We start from the raw sequence: 12,079 nt of genomic DNA, 5'->3' as shown, positions 1-12,079 counted from the left end.
AGGGACTGAGTCGTGTCATCGTCTCAGCTCGTCCCCATAGTTCACCGACGTGGCTCACTGCTGCAGGGCTCCCTCTATTCTCAGTGGATATTTTCCAGATTAAAATCCCATTTTGAACAATAAGTCTTAAAGTGAATTTGTGAGGCACCCGTCCTCTCATCCCACCCCGCTCCTCTTCTCCTCCTCACATCTGTCCTTACCTCATCTTGTTTTTCTTCTCCTCTCGACCTCCCCCAGTCAACAGTAAGGACCCTGAAACCTGTAAGTCAGAGAAGGATGAGGCAGAGGAGACAAAGCCTGTCAACACTGTGGCGCCAGACAGCATGTTCATCTTCAAACCTGACAACCCGTAAGTTGTTCCCACTCTTTTTTAGGCAAGACTTGTTGCAAAACACCCATGTTGTTTAACCCAGCTGCCTTTAAGTCTCAGCCAGCCTGCACAGTCTCACTCACATCGGGTGTGGTACCTGACCTCTGCAGCACATCTTCACTCTGCCATCTGCTCTCCTTCAGGGTGCGTCGAGCGTGTCACTACGTGGTCAACCTCAGGTACTTTGAAATGTCCATCCTGCTGGTCATAGCTGCTAGTAGTATAGCACTGGCTGCTGAGGACCCTGTAGCCACCTCCTCTGACTGGAATAAGGTTTGTGTGCTCACACTCACAAATGTATCATCTGTTTGACTCAGACAGCTGCAACGTTAATGACTTAATAGATCCCTGAATATTTCTGCTGTTTCATCTCCTGAATCACTCTGTTAACTCCAATGACTCCCACCCCCTCCAACACACACTCACTGCACTGAGGAGCTCCATCAGTGACAGGATGCTACATCCAAAGTGTGTGAAGGAGAGGTATCGCAGGTCATTCCTTCCTGCAGCCGTCAGACTGTACAACAGAAACTGCTCCAAGTAATCAGTACGATAATATGTATACAATCTGTGCAATAACCTGTGCAATAATGCAATAATGTGCAATAATCAGTGCATAACAATCTGTAAATACTATTTACAATTTCTTAGGATGACGTTATTCTTTCATCCCACTCTTGTATATATACTTGTTTTGAATTTGCATTGCACTTGTTCTAATACTTTATACACTTTATTGATGCTGCTGTATATTGGAATTTCCCCTCGTGGGACTAATAAAAGGAATATTGAATTGAATTGAATTGAATTGAATTGAATTGAATTGAATTGAATTGAATTGAATTGAATTGAATTAAATTGAATTGAACTGAGATTCAATTTCAGTCATTCCTTATCTGTGCCTTGGGTCTAATAGCTTCCTTCGACTATGCTAAGCTGCAAAAGTACCATTAAGAAAAAAAAAATATTTCTAACAATCTCCTTAAACTGTTTTACAAAATCCTGCTAATGTGAGTTGATGGGGGGCAGTTAAATCGCTGATGAGTGAGGAGAGAGAACACTGAGTTGTTCATGGGAGGAATTAGGCTAATTAACTTGTGTTGTGATCCCATCATTTGAACAGACTGTTTGTACTTAACCACAAGATGAGTCTGTGATGTAAAACAGGCTGATAAATGTCATGGAATCAACAATCACCATCTTCTCATTATCTGTGTTGTACAGCTGATCTTTCTATAACTGTCCTTCTGTCTCACACTCATTGCAGGTTCTGCGGTATTTCGACTACGTGTTCACTGGAGTCTTCACATTTGAGATGATCATAAAGGTGAGTTACTGTGTAAAGACAGGGTATGTTAACCTTTTCCAACCTGCCTGTCACTGTGCTCTTCTTGGCATTGGCCAGTCACAGACAGTGGTTATATTCGTCCAATCGCCCAAACCTGGGTGACATAATGATACATCACTGTGTGGTGGCTGATTTCAAGAAAAGTTGGTCAAACATAAATACACCGTTTTCCATCCGAGTTCCAGGATGCACAACTATGGAGACACAGCAACTAAATCAGGAACAGGAACCCCCCCCTTTGGTCATTTCCTGTTTGCTGTTCAAGCACATCTGAAGATCCTTGAAGACGAGACAGTTTAGACCAATAACGGATCAAATAATAAACTGTGTTGTTCGGCAGTTTTCACCCACAGCAAAACTGGTACATTCCAACCAGTTCGGCTTGTGACTCCTTAAAAAGAAGCAATGAATCAATTTCCAGAATGAGCCAGTAATTTACAAAAAAGGGCAAAGGTTCAAGGAATGTATGAAAAACAATGTGTTAAAAACATAAAAATACGTTTTTTTTATTTTCCTCTGATGTTAATTTTCTCACAACTACTCAGATTTGTCTTGCGGCTCTTTGAGGGGGTCCCGATCCTCAGGTTGGGAACCACCTCTCTATGTTCCCTTGGAGTAGCAGCTTTGTCAGGCCCATTGCTGAACTCCATCCCTGGTAACTGTCCTGGAGGACATTTTTTCATCACACCCCTTTGTCTTGTCCTCAGATGATTGACCAGGGTCTGATCCTCCATGATGGCTCCTACTTCAGAGACCTGTGGAACATCCTAGACTTCATCGTCGTGGTGGGAGCACTGGTGGCCTTCGCCCTCTCGTCAGTCACATGATTTATATTCATTAATCACACACACTAATCATACGTCCAAACATCAAAGTGTCTCTGAATCAGCTGTAAATTGACTTTTTTTCACTATAAATGTAGTTTCACTTCATGCAATCATCCATTTTGTTTCTGACATTGTAACTGTTGATATACATGTCCCTCTTTCCCGTTTGTTTCCGTCTGTGGATGATGCCCGTGTGGGATTGATCACCAGCAATGTGATGGGGTAAAAAACAAAAAAGTCTTCCTCTCTTCGAACAAATACCGTCTTTAAATGTGCAAAACTCTTTAACATTAGTAGAATAAGTCAGATTAAACATCCTGTAATTATTGATGAGTAAGATGGAAGAAACTGTTCTGAAAATGATGTTTGAAAATATGATATTTGCTATAAATCATTGATGTGATGCTCACACTCTCTCTCTCTGCACAGAAATAACAAAGGACGGGACATTAAGACCATCAAATCTCTCAGAGTGTTGCGTGTCCTCAGACCACTGAAGACCATCAAGAGACTTCCTAAACTCAAGGTCAGAGACACTCTTTGATTTTCATACCTGTTACATCTGTACATATAATATCTGTCATTATGAGCTAATTAACAAGAAGATGAGAGGTGACGCCTGTCCAATAAGCTGTATGTGACGTTGGGGAAGTTTTTGACCTTGACTGCACGCTTGCCCTTCAACTTTAGCACACACATCAGTCTCTCAGCCTGTATTCTGTGAAATCCTGCAGTTGCATTGTCTGCTCTGCTCCTTAGCAGGCTTACAAGTATATATCTTTTACATATGAGCAACTTTTCTCATTTCAGACACCTTATAGCTTAAAGACACCTCTTCTTTCATCTCTTATAACTGCACGTCACAGACCTGACAGCAGGGAAAGAGCGAGTAGACAGATGAGGTGATAAACCATGAGGTGACAAACTGTGAGCATCAGGGCATGAAGACACGTTGTCAGGGCTGGGATCCCCAAACTTCAGACACAGTCTGTCTACAGGGAGAAAACAGGAAGGAGGGGAGAGGAGAGGAGGACGTATCAAAGCATAAAAGCTCGTGTTTACACTGGTTTCAGCTCATGTCAGAAAAACTCAGACCTCCTGTTTTTAAAATCTTTTTTTTTTTTGTTAAGTTCTGACGTGAAGTCTAAGATGTCTGATTTTTACCATAAGAACTCAAACACATCAGCACAAGTTTGCAAAACAGTCCCTACTTGCATAGCTGCATTACTGTGATGACGCCATACCTTTGACTGAATAAACAGACCCCGTCCCTGAATGCACCGCATGTCTTCCTCTGTTGTGTCTCTCGTCCAGGCGGTGTTCGACTGTGTGGTGACGTCTCTGAAAAACGTCTTCAACATCCTCATCGTCTATAAGCTCTTCATGTTCATCTTTGCCGTCATTGCTGTGCAGCTCTTCAAGGGGAAGTTTTTCTACTGTACTGACAGCTCGAAGGACACAGAGAAGGACTGCCAGTAATACTCTTTACTCTTTACAGCAGTGCTCACCTCTTCCTGTTCTTCCCTCCTTTTCCCTTCCTTTGTTCCTTTTTTCTGTTCTTCTTCCCTTCTTTTCTCCAACTTTCTTTCCTTCTCTCTTTCCTTTCTGTTTCCTCCATTCTGTCCTTACTTCTTTTCTTTATTCTTTTTTCTTTCCTTCTCTCCTGTCCTCTTCCCTTTCCTATTCTTTCCCTCTTTCCTGTTTTCCTTCATTCTCTCCTTATGTTTTTTATCCTTTCCCTCTCTTCTTTCTTCTTTCCTTCTTTCTTTCCCTCATCTCTCTCTTTCTTTCCTCTTTCTTTCCCTCTTTTCATCCTTCCTGTATTCCTTCATTCTGTCCTTACTGCATTTTTTCCTTCTTTTTTCCCTCTTTCCTTTCCCCTCTCTCTCTTTTCCCCATCTCTCTCTCTCTTATTCACCTTTCTTTCCCTCCTTCCTTACTTCTTATCCCTTCATCTTTCTTTCATTCCTTCTTTTTTTCCATCAATCCCTCTTTCCTTCCTTCTTTTCTTCTGTGCTTCATTCAGTCATTTATTCCTTTTTAGGGTTGTTGTTTGTCTCGCATATAAGACTGTTTTGGCACCTTGTTCTCCTAAAACTTTACACTCAAGTTGATGAAGTTGTTGAAAATGTCAGAAAATCCTCTCAAAGTCAGTATGGTTCCCACTATTTCTAAATGTTGTCCCTTCTCGTCCTTCTCCTGCAGGGGTTACTACATTGACTACGGGAAGGACAAGAAGGAGATGAAGAGAAGAGACTGGAAGAGACACGAGTTTCACTACGACAACATCGTCTGGGCTCTGCTCACTCTCTTCACTGTTTCCACCGGAGAGGGCTGGCCTCAGTGAGTGCCTGACTGGACGAGGAACTTCAGCAGGAGCTTTCCCACATGTCATTTTCCATTCCTGGAGGGCTCATTAGCGTTTATGAGCACTATAACCTTTAAACATCTGGCTTGTTCTTTGGGAATGGTCAAATCTGACCTTTGATGAAGAACATGTAATGGATGTGATTAACTTAACAAAGACTTTGCCGTTCATTGTCTCACAATAAGGTTACACAAATATTTTACTGACAGTGCTTGGGGGTTACTGTTCCAGTCCTTGTTAATTGATTGCCGCTGTGGAAATAGATTAAAACGATTTCCTCTTTCAAACAGCTAATTGGCATTTGATCCCCACCCAAGTGAGGAAATACCTCCAAAGAGTTTCTGCCAAAACTAATAACTGCTGCAGCTTAGAATTTAATTTCAAAATTAAAAAAGAGGAAGTTATGATTAAAGAATACTTTTTTTCTTTAGTTAAGTATGCAAGAGCCTTGATTTTGTGAATGATTTTAAACGGTTTGATATATCTTCAGTGGGTTTTTTTCTTTGTTGTTGCTCGTGCTTCCAGCGTCTTTGACGTTGGCATTAGTTAGCATTGTGTCTCTGCTCCTTCAGGGTTCTGCAGCACTCGGTGGACGTAACAGAGGAGGACAGAGGTCCGAGCCACGGCAACAGGATGGAGATGTCTATCTTCTACGTCATCTACTTTGTCGTCTTTCCCTTCTTCTTTGTCAACATCTTCGTGGCTCTCATCATCATCACCTTCCAGGAACAGGGGGATAAGATGATGGAGGAGTGCAGCCTGGAAAAGAATGAGGTGAATGAGGCGTCTTGTTTCTTATGTGTGGCTTTGTTTTGTAACACTGAATTTGGTCACGCCCTGTCTTCCCTGCCCGGCTTTCTCTGTCTCTTTACTCCATGCAAAGTCTAGATTTATAGTCTGGGCTATGAAGCCCATGCAGATATAATGTGCTCTGACTGTCTTTGTAAATCTGTGTATGTTCTTGTATGCAATGACTTCATTCTTTTAGAGTTTATAGCAAACAGGAAATAAGGAAAAACAAAGAACCGTGTCAATAAGGTGGATAGTGCTGTTTTTTTTACTGCTTCATGCTTTTCCTTTTCCTCTTTCTCCTGTCATCTATTTTTCAGAGGGCGTGCATAGACTTAGCCATCAGTGCCAAGCCCCTGACCCGTTACATGCCCCAGAACCGGCACACTTTCCAGTACCGTCTGTGGCATTTTGTGGTGTCGCCCTCGTTCGAGTACACTGTCCTGGCCATGATCGCTCTCAACACCATTGTACTGATGATGAAGGTGAGTGAAATGAAGGACGAAAACAGCAACAGTGGATTTGAGAATCAGCAGAATGAGAAGACCACAGCTGTGTGCCAGGCTCTACCATTATCAACATCTGTCTTGTCACTCCTAAAAATGTGGTGCCATTTTCCAGAAAAGCACATCTTGTGTTGTTTCTCAGCAGTATATTCTGTCACGAACTTGCGACTGTTAACACTTTGGTTTTAAAATACACCAGGATGTGTCACTCCTAACTAGAAACATGGATGTGTAGAGACTGGTGTGTACCGCCTCAACGCACTGTGATGTGTTTGTTTGGATCTGCTGTTTTTTTCACCCCTCTCTCACCACAATTTATTTCATGAACTGGCCTTTTCTTGAGCTGTGCTGGTTGTTCAGGCAGACAGACAGTCAGACAGACAGACGCGGGGTGACTCAGCCTGTATTAAATATTGATCTATAATGTCCAGGGGCTGCTATTTAGCATGACCTCATTAACTGTGGCTGCCGCCCCCAGAGGAATAACTCCTTTTATAGTGCGACAGATGAGAGGTGCAGAGACTGAGGGACTATTTATGGGTCTGGAGGAATCTTCCATCAACCTGTAGATCTGCAGGGTGCAGGGCTGAAGTTCATTCTAATATCAGGCTGTTATCACGAGGTTACGCTGCAGTGAACTGGCTGGTGAACATTCCACTTTTTTATCCCACTCATAACACAGATTTCTTGTGATTTAACCCGCGTCACCTTTTCATTTTCAGTATTATTCTGCCCCACCGACATATGACGCTGTGCTGAAGCACCTGAATACAGCTTTCACTGTTCTCTTCTCTGTCGAGTGCGTTCTCAAGATCATGGCCTTCGGCTTTCTGGTGAGAGAAAAGAGCAACACAGAGCCTGAATGTGAATTCAAGATCCTCTTCTAAAGTGACTCAAAGCATCTTTCCTGTTTCTACAGAACTACTTTCGAGACACGTGGAACATATTTGACTTCATCACAGTTTTGGGCAGCATCACAGAGATCGTGGTGGAGTTGCAGGTGATTAAAAAAAAAAAACATGATTCACTGGTTGTGATTTAATGTAGGAATCACTCTGTATTTGTAGATTTGTTGACTGTTAATGGAGAGTGTAATGCATTTGTGAATACGATTTCTCAGCGCCCCTCTTGGTTTCTAGAAGTTTATCTTAATTTTCTTGTTTATGTGTGTGTGTGTGTGTGTGTGTGTGTGTGTGTGTGTGTGTGTGTGTATGTGTGTGTGTGCGTGCGTGTGTGTGTGTGTGTGTAGAGAGGGTCCTATACAGTCTGCATTTGAGAGTCAGTAGATCTGAGGTTTAAAATATATTGAGACCCATTGAAACTAGCTCTCTTCTTCTTTTCACTTCCATTATTAAATATTCATGTGAATATTAATACTGCATTCCTGTCAACAACACCACCAGTAAGTCTCCCTCTCGTCTCCTGTGTCCCAGCGTCGCGATGACGAGAAGTTCAACATGAGTTTCTTGAAGCTGTTCCGAACAGCTCGTCTGATCAAACTGCTGAGACAAGGTTACACCATCCGGATTCTCCTGTGGACCTTCGTCCAGTCCTTCAAGGCTTTGCCCTACGTCTGCCTGCTCATCGCCATGCTCTTCTTCATCTACGCCATCATTGGCATGCAGGTCAGAAAGACAGACGTTTGATTCGCCTCTGTTTCCTCTTGGAGACGGCATTCAACGAGCTACATTTTAATCCAGCATGCCACAGAACCAGAAGGGTAATATTTGATGTTTTTTCTTTTCTTTTTTTTTTTTGCATGTTTGTGTATATCTATATGTAAATCAGGTGTTTGGGAACATTAAGCTGAATGACAAGACTCACATTACCCAGCACAACAACTTCAAGACCTTCTCCGGGGCTCTGATGCTGCTATTCAGGTAGGACACCTTGAGATCTTCAGTCCTGTACTTCCGGTAGATGTGGACCTTATATTTGTTTCAGATCAATGTAGACACAAACGTGAGAGCGATTCCATGATTCAGTCTGAAACTCAACACTTCAGCTCTCTGCTACATCCATTAGCTTTGCTTCCGTACTCCAGAGTACAGTAGTTATCATCTTTGCATGTCAGTTAAATTGAAATCCAAACTACACATGGTTTGCTACACGCAGTTTGCTAAATAAGACATTTCCTTAAAGGTATACTATGCAGGATTGTCCTAAAAAGAATGTATAGAGACAAAAGCAACCCCTCTCAATCATCACTTATCTGCAGAGACCCTGCGCTCAGCCTGTATATTCTTATTATCTTCTTATTGTGCTGTGATCAGGATGCCTTTGCAGTGGGTGTGCAGCCACCAGCCAATCACAGCGCACAGGTGAGGACTTGTGCGCTGCAACTAAGTGCCAAGAGAAAGCTATGAAACTGGCCAACACAGCACTGAAAACTGTTTTTTTTACCAACCCCCCCCCAGCAAATTCTGCATAGTATACCTTTAATGTAGTCTGAATAATGCTGCTAGGTGACTGTTACAAGGCTTTGCTTTCAAAGTACCCAAGAGGCCACTCAGTGTCAAGAGGTGATCGATGTTGCAGTGTACCATTTACTTCCTTAGTAAATAGCTTTGCAGACACTTTGAGAGTTTTACATCTGGTGCTGAAAAGCAGAGTGGGTCAAAGAATGAAATGGCTGTCTGGACCGAAGTGTTGAGTGTTGATATTGTGTTTATTTGTACATTGAAATGACACATGGCAGAATAACCTGCTAGATGCATTCCACTTGCAGAAAAGCAGAAATAAAAAGGCAGCTGTATAAAATATTGACAGTAGCATTTAAAGATGTTTGAGATCAGCACTATTACACAAAGAACAGACTGTAAATGTATGTGTTAGACTGCACAACTGTGGCTCTTCCAATTGGAGCATCTACAAGCTGTCTCTGCAGCGAGTGGTGCCAGTCTTCATGCTTTGATTGCACCTTCCAGATGGCAGACGCAACTGTGAATAAACTGTGAGCTGGACCACTTGAGTCCGAACCAACGCCTCCTCCTCCAGGTGCTGTGTAAAGTGTGTGTGTGTGTTTCCAGGAGTGCCACGGGGGAGTCATGGCAGGAGATCATGTTGTCGTGCCTTGGGGGGCAGAAGTGTGAGACTGACCCAGCAGTACCGACGTCCGAACCGGAGGGGGGCTGCGGCTCCGACTTCGCCTATTTCTACTTTGTCTCATTCATCTTCTTCAGCTCCTTCCTGGTAAGACGAGGAAACTGGAGAGTGAACGATCCCTCTGAAATACAACCAAACCTGTTCTTGTGGTTTAACCTGGTTTCTCTGTCAAAGGGATAAACTTCATTCACCCTCTCTATGCTGATATTTCCTCCGTCAAACCACCACCACCATCTCACAGAGATAACTGTCACAGCTTCTCCTTCCTCCTCTGTTCCCTTCCCTCCCCTCGGTGGCACGGTGGGACAAGTGGTAACACTGTCGCCTCACAGCTAGAAGGTCCCGGTTAAAATCCCGCTGTGGGCGCTGGTGGCGTGTCCTCCACCATGCCTTCAGTGCATGGTGGAGGACACGCCACATAGTGGGGGTATTCAATAAAAATACCCCCACTAAAAACATGCAAGAAGATCACCACCTGACCAATGGTGACAAAGGAACTGGGTGCCGCTGTCAGCGGTGCAGTTTCAGACTCTGTAACTCAACATGTGGTGTGCAGTGATTAACAAAGGATGACTCTTCTTCTTCTTCTCTTCTCCAGATGCTCAACCTGTTTGTGGCTGTGATCATGGATAACTTCGAGTATCTGACCAGAGATTCGTCCATCTTGGGTCCACACCACCTGGATGAGTTCGTCCGGATCTGGGGGGAGTATGACCGCGCTGCCTGGTCAGTGTCTGTCTGTCACGTGCAGCTGTGCACATACACAGGCAACAACTTTCAGTGATATTAAAAGATGTTTTCTGCGGTCATGTTGTCAAATATAAGCAGATTAAGTCAACTCACCTTACACCCATGGATGTGAAATGTCAGGGTGTCTAGCATCTGAATGTTTTTGATTAAATGCTGTTAAGATGTCTCCTTTGAGGACAAGAGGACAGAGCCTCAATCTAGGCCTCATTCACTCTTCTTGTGGACTACAAAGCTGTAATGACACACAACTAAACGCATGTATGTTCTTTCCAGTGGTAGGATCCACTATAAGGAGATGTACAAAGTTGTACGCACTATCTCACCTCCTCTGGGCTTTGGAAAGAACTGCCCCCACAGGGTGGCATGCAAGGTTTGGTTCCCCCATGTCAACAACTCCCCCCCCGACTCTGCCTCTTTTGTGTGGGGCTCTTCCTGACTTCCTCCTATCCCTCCTTCCCCTCCCTTCACCGGCTGTCGCCGCCCTGCTTGACTTTCAGGGGTGTGTTTCTCAGGTCAAAGTCTCCGGGTACTAAGGCACAGGACATCCCTCATTCAGAGCTATAAGTGAACATAACACCATCAAATTTTAAAATGCTTAAATCTTACTTTTAATGCAGTTGTAGAGCGATTTTGGGGGAAGCCTGTCTCTTTCTACCTTTTGGATCTGGTTTAAAGGTGTTTTTACTTCTAACGTGCTCATGCATACAACACTACGTCACGGTATTTGTCGTACCAGATCCAGCGAGGCTGTCATTCCTTTGCTCATCCTGGTTTTTCTCCTCTCCCAGATTTCTATGCCCTGACGGCAGCATAGAAAGAATACAACCTGTTTTATTTCTCCTGCTTTACTCTCTCCTCCTGCGTGATGCCTTGGAATAATTCTTTCTCTTGTATCTCCTCCATCTTTTTTTTCACCCTTCACCCCCTCCTGTGCTCTTGTCCTCCTCACGCACTCCCCGACTCCTCCACCGTTATTCAATCTCTCCTCCACCTCCGACATCATCCCTCTCTTTTCCTTGCCCTCCTCCTCTCCCTGCCTCCCTCTTTTTCTCCATCTTCATGGCTACCTGGCACCCCCAGTGGTCGTATCCATTACACTGACATGTATGAGATGTTGACCAACATGTCGCCACCTCTAGGCCTGGGCAAGAAATGCCCCTCCAAGTTGGCTTATAAGGTAGACTGAATACTAGAGACCAACAGGCACTGCCTTCATATTTTAATCAGCGAGGACAAGCACTGTAAAAGCTCATTTTGTGTGTCATACATTTGAAAAGCAAGACATTTTTTGTGTTAATTGTATGATCGCTTGTTGAAGCAGTTTTAAGTTTTTCGTTGCCGGATGATTTAGTGCTACACTAATGATTTGCCTCTTTTGCTTTGCATCCTGGCAGAGAAAATAAGACGTCATTATCTGTTTGCTGCTATCCGATGAAAGAGTCTTGGAGTTTATTTTTCTAAGCCAGTTAGAGAACCTTTATCAGAAAAGTTGTCAAACATCTACATGCTTAATCTTATCATTTGTCAAAGTCTGCTGTCAAATGTTCTTACGTCTTTCATACTTCTCTGCTTCTTACACAAACCTGTCTGCATGCGCCTCCTGCCTCGGCCCAGTGCCACGTCTGTGTGTAACATGCAGTGTGTGTTCTGTGTGTTAGTGTGTGTGAGCTTGTGAGCCTGCATGCTCCATCTCGGATGAAGTGTCGTATGGGTTTTCTCTTCTTTTATGAAACTAGATAGCAAGCAAACACTGTTTAGACCCCCCCTTACGGAAGGACAGCAGAGAATAAAATGTTTTTTTTATAACTTCAGATTGTTTTGTTGAGATCTCAAAAAAGGTTCGGTAACACTTTACATTAAGGTACACATATTCACCATTTATTGGTTGCCAATTAGCATGAATATTAGTAGTATATTAGCTCTTTATTAGCCTAATAAAGCACTTATTAATGCTTTATTCAGCATGACTATGTTTTGCCAGAATAAGGCATTAATAATTGCTTTATAATGACTAAT

General features: G+C 43.2%; 1 protein-coding gene across 9 annotated transcripts in view; it reads left to right on the top strand.

The window, feature by feature from the left end:
- LOC139330224 (voltage-dependent R-type calcium channel subunit alpha-1E) overlaps positions 1–12,079 on the top strand; it is a 53,811-nt gene that overhangs the window by 35,090 nt on the left and 6,642 nt on the right. For 4 of the 9 annotated variants that reach the window (XM_070961008.1, XM_070961006.1, XM_070961007.1 and 1 more), the window contains 17 exons: positions 238–349; positions 514–643; positions 1,638–1,697; positions 2,426–2,532; positions 2,756–2,767; positions 2,975–3,071; positions 3,860–4,020; positions 4,751–4,888; positions 5,486–5,687; positions 6,023–6,187; positions 6,931–7,041; positions 7,128–7,208; positions 7,642–7,833; positions 7,997–8,088; positions 9,238–9,400; positions 9,912–10,039; positions 11,144–11,240. In XM_070961008.1, the coding sequence (XP_070817109.1) occupies positions 238–349; positions 514–643; positions 1,638–1,697; positions 2,426–2,532; positions 2,756–2,767; positions 2,975–3,071; positions 3,860–4,020; positions 4,751–4,888; positions 5,486–5,687; positions 6,023–6,187; positions 6,931–7,041; positions 7,128–7,208; positions 7,642–7,833; positions 7,997–8,088; positions 9,238–9,400; positions 9,912–10,039; positions 11,144–11,240 (2,048 nt within the window). Of the gene's footprint in view, positions 1–237; positions 350–513; positions 644–1,637; positions 1,698–2,425; positions 2,533–2,755; positions 2,768–2,957; positions 3,072–3,859; positions 4,021–4,750; positions 4,889–5,485; positions 5,688–6,022; positions 6,188–6,930; positions 7,042–7,127; positions 7,209–7,641; positions 7,834–7,996; positions 8,089–9,237; positions 9,401–9,911; positions 10,040–10,336; positions 10,434–11,143; positions 11,241–12,079 lie in introns of all 9 variants that reach the window. The other 5 variants (XM_070961010.1, XM_070961004.1, XM_070961005.1 and 2 more) reach the window with 3 other exon arrangements.

This window comes from Chaetodon trifascialis, chromosome 4 (genome assembly GCF_039877785.1).
Source record: "Chaetodon trifascialis isolate fChaTrf1 chromosome 4, fChaTrf1.hap1, whole genome shotgun sequence".
Lineage (NCBI taxonomy): Eukaryota > Metazoa > Chordata > Actinopteri > Chaetodontiformes > Chaetodontidae > Chaetodon > Chaetodon trifascialis.
The sequence above is the reverse complement of the archived record's forward strand: the minus strand, read 5'-3'. Positions and strand labels throughout refer to the sequence as shown.